This window comes from Pundamilia nyererei, unplaced genomic scaffold (genome assembly GCF_000239375.1).
Source record: "Pundamilia nyererei isolate P.nyererei 1_Seehausen unplaced genomic scaffold, PunNye1.0 scaffold00662, whole genome shotgun sequence".
NCBI classification, from domain to species: Eukaryota; Metazoa; Chordata; class Actinopteri; order Cichliformes; family Cichlidae; genus Pundamilia; species Pundamilia nyererei.
Genome location: NW_005188063.1, coordinates 87706 through 100809, shown reverse-complemented (window position 1 = coordinate 100809; position 13104 = coordinate 87706). Strand labels below are relative to the sequence as shown.

General features: G+C 42.2%; 1 protein-coding gene across 1 annotated transcript; it reads left to right on the top strand.

The window, feature by feature from the left end:
- Positions 1–7866: 7866 nt before the first annotated feature.
- On the top strand, positions 7867–10430 carry LOC102205990 (calcium channel YVC1). Its single transcript, XM_005754796.1, has 6 exons — positions 7867–7940; positions 8013–8131; positions 8207–8411; positions 9778–9985; positions 10059–10117; positions 10196–10430. Exons 1-6 carry the CDS (start codon positions 7867–7869, stop codon positions 10428–10430), a joined length of 900 nt encoding a protein of 299 aa, XP_005754853.1.
- The last annotated feature ends 2674 nt before the right edge of the window (positions 10431–13104 follow it).

Genomic DNA, 13104 nt, shown 5'->3' with positions numbered 1-13104 from the left:
AGGATCATCAGGGGGTCCTTTTGTCCCTCTGTGGGGGGAAACTCCCACTAGGTTTATATCTGGGACTCTCCACCATCTGACCTTAGAACTGAAGAAGCTTCTCGGATGGGAGGTGAAACGTCTTCAAGAGACTTAAAGAAGTCCAGACGCTTTTCTTTGCAAGCTCCTTTGACGTTTCAGGTGTATGTTGTGTTTACAGGAGAGAGAGTTTCTACTAAACCAGTTCAAACTGGTTGACAGGAAGAGAGGAAGCTACTGCCGGGACCTGTGGTACTGACACACACACACACACACAGAACAAAAACCAAATGTAATCATGTGTGAAACAATCACTTTATTACATTTTAGCTTCACTATGTCCCAGTGTGAATGCATGGTCAGAGCAATCAGAAAGAGTATCTGCATCACGATGGACATCAGGTGTGCAGATCAATATCACAGCAAGAAACATTGAAACCCCCACCATCAAAAGTATAACGCAGAGAAATCAGGTTCAGCTCTAGTATCTAGTATCAGTCCACATTAATCCACTGAAGGAGGCGGAGAAAAAGCTCAGAAAAGGTTAAAATATGGTTGGTGTGATCTTTAAATGATCATTTGCATGGATCAATGAAAAAGGAAGAAATTCATCATCAGCTGAGCAGGGGGTAGATAAGAGAAAAGAGTGAAAACGTCAAAAGAGCTTCTGGCTGTACTTTTGTGATTGTTGAGAATGAGAAGCTAAGTGCATCATTTTTTAAAAATAGCAGCTGGATAAAGAGAAAATTGCTTCCTTGAAAGAGAATAAATGTGCAGTTCAGTATTGAATATTAAATGGTAAATGGCCTGTATTTATATAGCGCTTTACTAGTCCCTAAGGACCCCAAAGCACTTTACATATCCAGTCATCCACCCACACACATTCACACACTGGTGATGGCAAGCTACATTGTAGCCACAGCCACCCTGGGGCGCACTGACAGAGGCCTCTGTCAAAAATTTACTATTACAAAAAAATAAACTATACATAAAGTGTGTTTGAATGGCAGCGTTGCAGAAATGTGTGCATGTAGCACAGAGCCATGGCTTGGAGTCTGAATGAGTCTCACAGGCCTGATAGTGCGCTTCTAGCCATTCATAATTATAATTACAATTTATAATTCTTAATTTGTTTAATCTGCTGCTCTCCGTAAATAAGCACAAGCAGGAATGTTGAACTTTTAACTGTGTTTCAATAACTTTTACAGCTTTTCCTTCTGATAAAAACCTCCCTTATGGCCATTCATACAACACAAAGTCATGAAGCCATAAACCATTAAATGACAGAATAGTTTCTGTTTTTCACTTTCTGCAATAATCATAAAGAGCACAAGTCTGTATAGTTAGAAAAAAAAATCTGAACAGTGTGCGCAATGAGCTAGCAGACCTTTTTCTGTAATTTCACTCATTTATTTCTTATAGTTTAAAGAGTTGTGCTGACAGATTTCCTTCTTTATCACAGCAATTTTTCTTCATCCATCCACTTCTTCTTCATTCACTTATTCGGGGCATGGGTAGCGGGGGCAGCCTAAGCAGAGAAGCCCAGATTCAAGATTCAATTCAAGATTCAAGAGCTTTATTGTCAATACAACAGTATACACAGTATACAGTTTCACCCCAAGCCTCCCATGGTGCATTTATAAGTATATTAAAGATATATCTCCAAGAGATATAAAACTGGGATTTACAAATAAATAACGTGCTAAATTTCGGTAAAATTAAGGTAAGGCAATTAAGGTACTAATCACTAACTACACAATACTAGCTGTATGATAAAGAAAGACAGGACAGAGACAATACAAAGTGGATTGTGCAGCGGTATTGAATACCAGGTTCAAGTTATTGTCAGGATTTTACAGACGAGACATGACAAAGACACGTGCAAAATGTGCAAATGTAGTATAATTTAGATGTGTGCAAACAGGCATATTAAGCAGGTGGATTGTGTAAGTTTAAGTCTTTTGATGAGTATTGTAAGGTATTTATAAGGGTGTTTGTGTTTATCAGTCCTTTTGTGGTAGTGAGATGAGAGCTTTGCCTGCTTGGGGGAAGAAGCTCTTGCAGTGTCTGGTCGTTAAGTTTTGATACTGCGAAACCGTCTGCCAGATGGAAGGAGGGAGAACAGTGCATGTGAGGGGTGGAAAGTGTCCTTCACTATGCTGTTCACACATTGGATAATGTGTTTGTGGTTGAGTTGGGAGATGGGTGGGAGAGGGCCTCCTCTCTGCTGTCCTCACTATCCGCAGAGACTTCTTTTCAGCGAGGGTGCAGATCCCGTACCAGATAGTGATGTAGCAGCAGAGGACGCTCTCAATGGTTCCCTGGTAAAATGCTGTGAGAATGCGAGGAGGGTAGGGATGGGCATGGATACGATTTTTACAATTCCGATTCCATTTTCGATTCTGTTTAACGATTTGATTCTTTATCGATTCTTATTTTTAAAAAAGGAGAACACTAAGGTCGATTAGCTTAGAACTTTGTTTTATATCTTCTCTTTGAACAAGATAGAAAATTAGGAGTAACGTGGCCTTACAAACCCAACAGTGAGATCTTAAGAGATCCACAGTGATAGGTTTGTAGCTTGAACCTATTCGCTGGAACGTTGAAGACAATATAATTACACAGCAAGCAAGACACAAAGTAGGCAAAGTTCTTCTTGTTACTCATGCATGAGGGAGACCTGCCTGGAGCCAAGTGTTGTCCCACCACTTGACCTCCGTCAGACTCTCAGCCAGCCCACAGCACTCCTTTTATTGTGGTTACATGAATATGCATAGGTTCATTAACATATAACATCTTACATAGGTATACATGTGAACAAAGAATACTGTGTGTGTGTGTGGGGGGGGGGGGATCAGAGTGTGACCTCATAAATGACTTCCCTAAACCTGCTGGTCTGGAAGTCCAACAGTTCATCTAAACAAAAGGCACTTAGCCTAAAACAGATACAGCCACGTTTATCCTGCCATAAAACAATAAAACAGGGTATGACCTCTTCTCATGCTCCCAGGATGTAGGTGTGCATTCCAGTGTGGAATACACACCAAGCCTTTGCAGCCTGCTAAAGATCACACATCCTATCACTACCCAATTGATTATACACCTCTAAGCATATATGGTTAAATATTTCTAAGCATAAATGACAATCAACAATACAAAACCTAACACACAGCCTCTTCAATGGGGTGTCACAGGGTCCCCAGGAAAAAACATTGTAAATGTAAAATAATAAAATAAATATTCTTCTGTAGCAATAACAAAGTATAACATAAATTATTCTGTAGCAATAACACAAGAATATCCAGTAATGTCCCTGCCTACAATTAAACACATTCACTTACTGAAAATCACCTGCTGTGGCAAACGGCTGCAAGCCTTTGACCACAAAGGTCTCTGCTCGGTGACGTTCGTCTATCCTGCCTGAAAGGAGACGCTACCGGCAGACTGCAGCGAGAGCTGCCAGCATCTGAGCCAGACTCTGTCTGTCTCATCATGGTCACTAAATGCACAGTGATGGTTTTGTAATAAGACAGATCGCACTAACATAATATGCACTGTTAGTTGATTATTTACCTGCCGCATTAACGGGAGAGGACGTGCAAACGTTAGCGCTGCTGCTGGGTTGAGATTCACGAGTTGAGCGGAATTAAAAACACGACATTCATTTAAGGTCATCGTGTGTTTTGTGAGCAAATGCTTTTGCACATTCGCAGTGTTTCCTCCCTTAAATGAAATATCTGCTTTGCAAGTATTGCAAGTTGCCCTGTTGTCATCCGTTCTCGTAAAGTATGACCAAATTTTTGAGCGTTTGAGCCGCCGTGTTTCCTGCCAGGTAAATGACGCTCCGCAACGTGTTGACGTCATTCGGGGCGACTGGAATCGATAAGGGAATCGTTTGCAAAAATGACAAACAATCCCAAGGAACTGAAACAGTGGGAACCGGTTCTCAACAAGAACCGGGTTTCGATACCCATCCCTAGAGGAGGTAGACTGGCCTTCTTCAGTTTCCTAAGAAAGTGAAGACGTTGTTGGGCTTTCTTCATGATGGCGGTGGTGTTCAGGTTCCAGGAGAGGTCAGCTGATATGTGCACTCCCAGGAACTTCACACTGTTGACCATCTCAGCAGCAGACCCGTTGATGTGCAGTGGGGTGTGGATCATTGAGCTCTTCCTGAAGTTAGCAACCATCTCTTTAGTCTTCTGAGCATTTAGAGACAGGTTGTTATTCTGATACCAGTCCACCAGGTGTTGTACCTCCTCTCTGTATTCAGACTCATCGTTGTTGATGAGACCCACCACTGTTGTGTCATCTGCAAACTTGATAATGTGATTTGAGCTGTACTGTGCAGTACAGGCATGTGTTAGCAGGGTGAACAGCAGTGCACTAAGCACACAGCCCTGTGGCGATCCTCTTCTCAGTCTTCTGCACTAAGGGACACCCTTCGAACATGGTATTTGTTATGGACAAACTGTTTGCACAGAAATCCAACAACAAAACACTGCTCTGAAGTCTTCCAGTAGGACAATAGAGTCCCCAGGTGGAGCACTCAGGGACACCAATAAGGCTAAACCATCATTTGTCGCATAAGCACAGACAACAGTCAGGACCCGTTCCCCAACCCAAAGGCACAGGGAAGAAATCCTCTCATCCACTGGGAGAAACCCCAACATACATACCTGGTCCCTCACCAGGCAAAGAAGGACTAAGTGGGACAAATAAGTCCCACTCAATAAATTTATAATGATAATAAATTTTATTTATGAAGCACCTTTCAAATGGTCTGCATTTGTATAGCGCTTTTCTAGTCCCTAAGGACCCCAAAGCGCTTCACACTACATTCAGTCATTCACACACACATTCACACACTGGTGATGGCAGCTACATTGTAGCCACAGCTGCCCTGGGGCGCACTGACAGAGGCGAGGCTGCCGGACACTGGCGCCACCGGGCCCTCTGACCACCACCAGTAGGCAAACACGGGGTTAGTATCTTGCCCAAGGATATTTGGCATGCAGCCAGGAGGCAGCCTGGGATCGAACCACCGACCTTCTGATTAGTGGCTGACCTGCTCTGCCACCTGAGCTACAGCCACCCGACAAGACACCCAAGGAAAATTAACAATAGAATAAAACACATAATAGAACAAAGACAAAATGAAGAACAATAGAACAAAAGCACAAGATAAAATTAACAAACATTGGGTTCACAGTGAACTTGCAGATTTGAACAGATGGGTTTTGAGTTGAGATTTAAACTGGAGGAGAGAAGCAATGTTTCTTATACGTGGGGTCAGAGAGTTCCACCGCCTGAGAGCAGAGCAGCTCTGGTGATGAGGCGGAAGGAAGGCACAGTAAGCTGGATAGAAGAAGAAGATTGAAGTGAGCGGGCAGAAAAGGTAGTGCATAACAGGTCAGAAAGGTAAGGAGGTGCGAGGTTATGAATGGCCTTGAAGGTGAGCAGAAGAAGTTTGTACATTATCCAGAATTTCACTGTGAGCCAGTGAAGTTCCTGAAGAACAGGTGATGTGCTGGTAGGAGGGGTTCTGGTGAGAATGCGAGCAGCAGAGTTCTGAACCAGTTGAAGCTGATGGAGGGATTTTTGGGGGAGACCATGAAAGAGAGAATTACAACAGTCAAGGCAGGAGGACAAGAATGGACATAGGCTGTCTCCCAATTCAGGGTCTGCAGCCTTAAAGTACGCATTTCAAGGCCGATTACGTCACAGCGGCGCGCCGAAGGCTGTCCCAATTCAAAGGCTGCTCGAAATGCGGCCCTGAAATGCCTCCTTCATTTCCCTGAATTTTAAGGCTGTGGCAGAGTAGACTTCGTGGTCCCATATATCCCACAATTCATAGCGCGGCAGTCGGTGTGGAGAATTCTGCCGCAGACGGCAGAAGCGGAGCGGCCGAAGAGTAAACTGTGAAAAGTAAGTACTGAATATTATGTCACTTATTTATGTGCAAATGTTTAATAACGAAGAACATTAAACATTACTGTTGCCCACATGTCGGCAAAGTCATGTGACATTAGTGACTAACTTGGTTTTAAAGCCTTTACTTTAAAATATACGCCGTTCAATAGCTGAGCTTAATCTTACAGAGAATGATCAAAGCTCATGTAGAAACAAACAAATGAATAAAAGATTTTCTCCTTCATTTCTGTCAAACACAGCTGTACGACACATTTCCAGCTGTTAGTATCATGGTTGCTAGGAAACCTGGGCAGCGCAACCGAGGCTTTTTTAAAAAAAACTTTATTGACAAACAACAGTATCAGCGCAACGGAGGCTAGACCGCCCATTTCACAAGCCTCGCACTTCCGGCCTTAGCGGTCTTTGAGTACACGGCCCTTGAGGATCGTTGAGGCTGCGTACTTTAAGGCTGCAGACCCTGAATTGGGAGACAGCCATAGACTGGGTGGAAAGAGAAGGACGTAACCTGTTACTGTTGTGTAGATGGAAACAGGCAGAACGGGTGAGATTACTGATGGGAGAGTTAAAGGATAGTGAACTGTCTAGGATGACACCAAGGCTCTTAACCTGAGGAGAAGGGAAAACTGGAGTTATCGATAGTGAGAGAGAAATGATTAGCCTTCACTAGGTTGGATTCAGTGCCAATAAGGAGGATTTCAGTTTTATCCTCATTGAGCTTAAGAAAATTAGAGCTGAACCAGGATTTTAGTTCAGATAGGCATTCTGTAGGGAAAGAAGGTGGGAGGGAGGAATCAGGCCTGATTCACCTCAGCAAAAAAGTGAAGATCAAATTTGTGGAAAATGGTACCTAGAGGGAGGATGTAAATTATGAAGAGAAGAGGGCCTAAGACTGAGGCTTGGGGTACACCAGAAGTGACCAGGAATAGATGAGAGCGGAATGATTTCAGCTGAATAAACTGGGACAAGGAGATATGATTGGAAACAGGCTAGGGGTGTGTCAGAAATGCCGAGAGAGAAAAGTCTGTTTAGAAGGATGGAGTGAGAGATGGTGTCGAAGGCTGAGCTCAGATCCAAAAGGACGAGAATGTTGAGAAGACCAGAGTCAGCTCCGAGAGGAAGATCATTAGTAACTTCACGTAAAGCAGTTTCTGTACTGTGACATGAACGAAAACCAGAAATCTCTTGTAAATGTTATTATTAAGCAGGTGTGAATGAAGTTGAGCTGCAACCGTTTTTTCAAGTGTTTTAGAAATGAAAGTTAGGTTAGAAATCAGACGGAGGTTGTTAAAGGGCTAATTTGGACTAATCAGGACTAATTTGTCATGGGAGACCATACCAGGGGCCAAAAGCCCCTTGACAACATAGCCCCTAGGATCCTTGGGACACACAAACCCCTCTGTGACTTCTTTACACCAACAGGAAGTTTCACTACACCCACGGCACCCCAGCTCCACTTGTGCCCATGTTGTTCTCTCCAGGTATCTGTCTGCTCGTCAGTGTTCTCACCCATTTGGCTGCTGTGTGCTTCATTTTACATTTTGAGTCCTTGTCTTTTCGTTTGTTTTTCTCTTCATTAGATTAACTAGATTTTCACAACTGACTTTTGTAAAGTTTCTTTATTCTTTCCCAAATTTTAAAGAAACCTCAACTCTCTGTTGTATTAATTCATTTTTTAATATCTGAAGATGTCGTCTTGTTGGATCCTGCGGTTTGTGTGATTTTTCTGAAGTTTATACAGATGCATGTTTGCTTTTTCAGAGGTTATATTCATGAAATCTTTATTTAAAACTTTTTTAAATCACAAAGCAACACTCTGACTTCAGGAATGTCTTTGATTGGCTGGTGTACTTTCTGCTGGCTGCATCGTTCAGTGTCCATGTGGCCGATGTGATTGGACCGTCCACCATTCTTAACACCATGAGTTTGCGTATGTTCTCCATCACCATTGTCTTCCTGTGGTTGCGACTCATGAAACACGTCAGAGGCTTCAGGTACTGAAAAGCTACAGTCTACTGCAGAACCGCATGGCTATTGCACAGATAAAGTTTAGTGTGTACTTGCAGGCTGATGGGGCCGTTCATCGTCATGTTGGGGAAGATTGTTGGGGATGTGATGCGTTTCCTGTTCCTCTACGCGGAGATCTTCATCCCGTATGCCTGCAGCTTCTGGATCATGTTCGGAGGTCTGTGTGTGGGAGTAGGTTGGTGTGTTGGTAGTTGATGACATCATGATAACAGTAAGTTAACCCTGCCCCCAGGGATAGCTTCAGTTCCCAGCATGCAGTCTGTCCTGGGCCTGCTGTACAGTCTGTATCGGATCACTCTGGTGGACGAGTACGAGTACGCTGCCATGGTGGCTGTGGATGATGTCATGGCTCCTGTGCTGTGTGGGACGTTTCTGGCAGCGTCTTCAATCCTGTGTGTTAACCTGCTGATTGCTCTGCTGACTGATACCTTCCAGAGGTCAGAGGTCACACCTGCATTTGATAAAACTTTATGTTGGGGGCAGAAACTGGGACTGCTGCACCAACAAGCTGAAGTCAATAATCATTTCAGCTTGTTATAAACAGCCGCTGTGAGAGTAGCAGGGGCGGATCTACGGGGGTGGCATGATCCTAGAGCCACCCTAGTTTGCTTAGCAAAATGCTGTTTATTTAAAATAATAAGCTAGCATTTGGACTTTGAGCCTGGCTGCAATTAACACTCAATATAAATTCTAAAACTAAATATATTGCATAGTGTTACCTCCCCTCCTCCACACACACACACACACACACACACACACACACACACACACACACACACACACACACACACACCACTAAAAAGTGGTTTAGCCCATAGCACGGACTGGCTTTATTTCTTGTTGTCAGTAGCAACCGATGCTGACAATTGTCCCACACAATCATTTTGAATCAATACGTGGACATTTTCAGATTTCAGCACAGGCGGTTGGTTGTTACACTCTGGAAATGGAATAAATATGAGTGTTATTAACCCGCTGGGGTCGACACGCGCCGCACCCCCGAATCACGTGACCGATTTAAGCGGACATAGCTACGAGCTGCAGACATGCTGAGTCTCCATTTCAGCTTGTGTTCAAGACTTCAAACTATATGCCAGTTTTCCATTTTATTTTATTTTATTTATTTATTTATTTATTTTTAACTTTTATTTAACCAGGAAGATCCCATTGAGAGTTAAAAAATCTTTTTCAAGGGAGACCTGGCCAAGATTGGCTGCAGCAAGTGTCTCACAGTTACAGAAATTACTCAATCAAACACATGCAGCAACAACACACATGCAATACAACTTTCTAAATACTATCTTACGTTTTGTGCGGGAAGAAATAGTGAAAACCACATTTTCTAAGGACAGTGCTTGGATCATCATGTGTGCACCACCAGCTGACAGCTGCTATGAGGTAAACATGCTGCTGTGCATTTTGGACACACATCTACACTTTGGTCTCATCTGTCTGAAGGACATTGTTCCAGAAGTCTTTGTGTTTCTTGATAATGTAACTGCTGATAGAAGCAGCAGGATGATCTGTGAGGTGTACACGTCAACACTCTCTGCTCACATTCAGACTAATGACTAATGAGCCAAAGCAACAACGCCACATTTTAGGAAGATACATTTGATTTCTCTGCTTTATGTCTCAGTAAAATCCACTAATTCCAAACATTCTGTCGCCTCATTTCATGTTAAAAATGTCACAATGCCCCATTCATTCTTAAGAGGATTATGTACAAAAATATATTTAAAAAAATCACATCTTGACTTTATTTAAAATGAGAGAACAAGTGTGTGTGTCCATGTGTTTTAGGGTTCACGATAACTCACAGGCCAATGCTATGATGCAGCAGGCCGCTGTCATCCTGCAGGTGGAGGAATCCATGCCCCTCCTGCGTCACTTCTACGACAACCAGTACATCTCCAGCCACTGCTCGCCATTGGTCGAACCCTCTGATGATGGCATCACAACAAACTTGCATTACCATGATGAGATGGGACGAATTACAGTACAGATCAAAGTGCGTTTCTGAAGAACAAATTCTGATCTAAAGTCCTGTGCTTCAGGTTCTCATGGTATCTGTGTGTCTGCAGGAGGTTCTAGACCAGTTCTTGGTCCTGCAGCGGGAGGCGGAGACCACAGAAGGTCCACGGTGAGATTAGCAGAACTCCATCACTACTGACACACAATTCTTCTTCATTCAGCTTCTCTAATGTGGATTCTCATTCAGAGTCCAGATGAACCAGGACCAGCAGAACCAGCAGGAGACCCAGAGGAATAAGTGCCAGCAGAGCCAGGATCTTCAAGAGGACCATGATAAACAGAATCAGAACCAGGACAACAAAGACAAATGTCGCCAAATCCTACAGAGGCAGACCCAGGAGCTTCAGGCCTTGCGAGCAGAGCTGAAGGAGCTCCAGACTCTGGTCTTGCAGCTGGTTAAAACCAAGACCAACTCTGTATAAGAGCTGTGGGTTAGACTGGGAGGAATGTCAGAACCATTGTTTCATGTTTCTGTTTCTCCAGAATCTCCTCTGGTCCAGGACTTCCTGTTTAATTGTTATTTACAAATTCTCATAAATGAAAATACCAGTAAGAAGTTTGCTAAAGGTTCAGTGTCATTCATCTTTAGCTGGTATTTTGGTAGCCATCTTGGAATGAATGTGGACTGTTATTTGAAAATAAAGTCCCCCCCGAAAAAATAACATCACAGCTTCATTAATGGTTCAGTCCAGAGACATTAGCTGTGTCCCAATTCAGAGGCCCCATCCTCCTCAGGACCCGGCCTTCACAGTCTACGTGGGCCGGGTTCTCTGAAGACTGAGAAGGCCGGAAGTGTGAGGCTGTGAAATGTGATGGTCTAGCCTTCAGATCTGCGTCACCGCTGTCTCGGTGGAATTTAATAAACTCAGCCGTCTGCTCCTTGCTATCTAAAATATAACAGGACACTGGCGTAAACTCTCGACCATCTCACACTTCTGTTTAATCAGTTTTCTGTTTGACGTTTATTCAGCTGTGTGAAAACTAGAACTTTAATTTCAGCCAAACTGATTTACTCAGAAACAAATAAAACACTGAAAGAAGCCAAACAATAACATTTTTAAGTTATCTAAGTGACTTATATATCATGTTTAACCTGAGTAGTGAAGACTGCAGGGGATTGAAACAGGGGCGGATCTAGAGAAATCTTCTTAGGGTGGCAAAATCAAAGCCTTTTTTTTTTCAAACACATATGCAGGTGGTTACATATGGTTAAAATTATTCAAATGCAGTAAGTATACACGTTTTTCATATAAACAAAATTACATAACTTAATTATTGTCTGTAACCCACATAATTAAACACTTTAGTTACATAAAACATGTGAGTTTTGATGTTATGTACTGTATAGCCTGTATGATAAATAAATATGTAGCCCAATAAGTATCCAGAAAAGCTACACAACATCGGGCGGTTCATTTACAAACACAGGTCTAACTCCAGTTAGAAAATAATCAAAGTGTTACATGCTTAAATTACACAAAATGTCAGAAATCTGCACTGTCAAGAACAAAAATGTAAACCTAATTCTTCATGATTTGTTGGAGTCACCCTCCGAGGTCCAAAATATAACTGGTCATTTTGGACATTTGTATTTCACCTTCAAATTCTTTCATTTTATTTTTTTCCTGCCTTGCTTGGTATTGTGGAGGTATGTAATAACGACAGGAGAGGTCTCAGTGTCTCACTCCAACTTTATTAACTGACTCTCAGAACTTCACATATAGTGAGCGCCAAAATCTCCACCCCAACACTTCCCTTCAAGTGTGAGTGGAGCCACCTGGTGGTCCGGCACTGTATCATTATTTTCAGCTCAACCTCACGTGTTTGAATTTAGTTGTTTTTTCATTGACATGCTGTGTTAACACAACTGATATGAAATCACACAAAGAACTTAAAATCCTAGAAGTTTGTTTTTTTTACTGCAAAAACCACAGACATGTTGACTAAATTATTTTTATAACTTAAAATGCTAAATAAATAAATAAATAAATAAATAAATAAATAAATAAATAAATAAATTGTACATTTTGAAAACTTATGCACACATTTTGTAAACACATTTGGCCACAACTATTTAAAAATATTACTAAAACTAACACGAGAGAACAATCAGGTTTTGCAATAAGATGCCCCACAAATTATGTGTGCCAGTAAAAAAAAATAAAAATTTGTCCACCACAAGACAGGAGAACAGCACAGGGATAAACATGCAGGCCTGACAGCAGGAGGTGTATCACTCTGCTGGGTTTCTACCTGCACACTACAAAGTGCCTTTGTGAATTCATTAGTGCCCTCACTGACACACAAAACAAATCAACTGTTGCGGAGTATAGCATGGTGGAAAAGAATGGAGAGAATCCCCCACTAAACTTTTGGGTTGGCATTACTTTAGTTTTTTTGTATTAATTGCATGCTTTGGTGTTTTTGTGTGTGTTTGGTGTGAGGTGGGAGTGGAGATTCTACTCTAGTCCAGCTGCCAGTTATTTGGAGTCGAGTACAGGGAGCAGCTGATTGGGAAGGATTGAAGCCCTTCTCTATAAAGGGGAGAGGAAACGGGAAGGGGGGTTGTTGTTTTTTTAGTAGGACACTGGTGCAGCAGGGAAGCCTCTGAGACTCCAGGATGAAGTGTGCACATTTTAAGGGAATGGATTTTTAACCTGGCCTGGTTTTGCTTTTAAAATAATCCAAGGATGTTGGGGGGAGGACTCATTTTAATTAGGATTTGTGTGGCTCTGCTGGGATTAAAAACACTGGATTGGAGACTCTCTGTGCCCATGGAAAGGAAACTGGCCAAGTTTTTTTCCTCTTTATTTATAGAGTTTTTACATGTAAGTTGACATGTCAGGCCCAATAAAGCAAGTACCAACCAATACAAAGACATATCTCAATACAGATTAGCCCATTAAAAATTGGATGATAACAATAAAACAAAAAAAATAAAAATAAAGAAAAAAAAAGGAAAAAGGGAAAAAAAACAAACGATGTCAAATATTAATGCCAGACTCGACCGTGAGAACTTAACATTTCCTCTGAGTCTGAATTTTATTTTCTCCATTTTTAAAAAGAACATAACATCTTCCAGCCAACATGATCGGG

Bases quoted from the DNA above. Each gene is read 5' to 3' on its own strand.
- LOC102205990 (XM_005754796.1), top strand. From the start codon at position 7,867: ATGAGTTTGCGTATGTTCTCCATCACCATTGTCTTCCTGTGGTTGCGA. The intron at 9,986-10,058 runs GTGCGTTTCTGA...GTGTGTCTGCAG, and splicing joins GAATTACAGTACAGATCAAA to GAGGTTCTAGACCAGTTCTT. The intron at 10,118-10,195 runs GTGAGATTAGCA...ATTCTCATTCAG, and splicing joins GAGACCACAGAAGGTCCACG to AGTCCAGATGAACCAGGACC.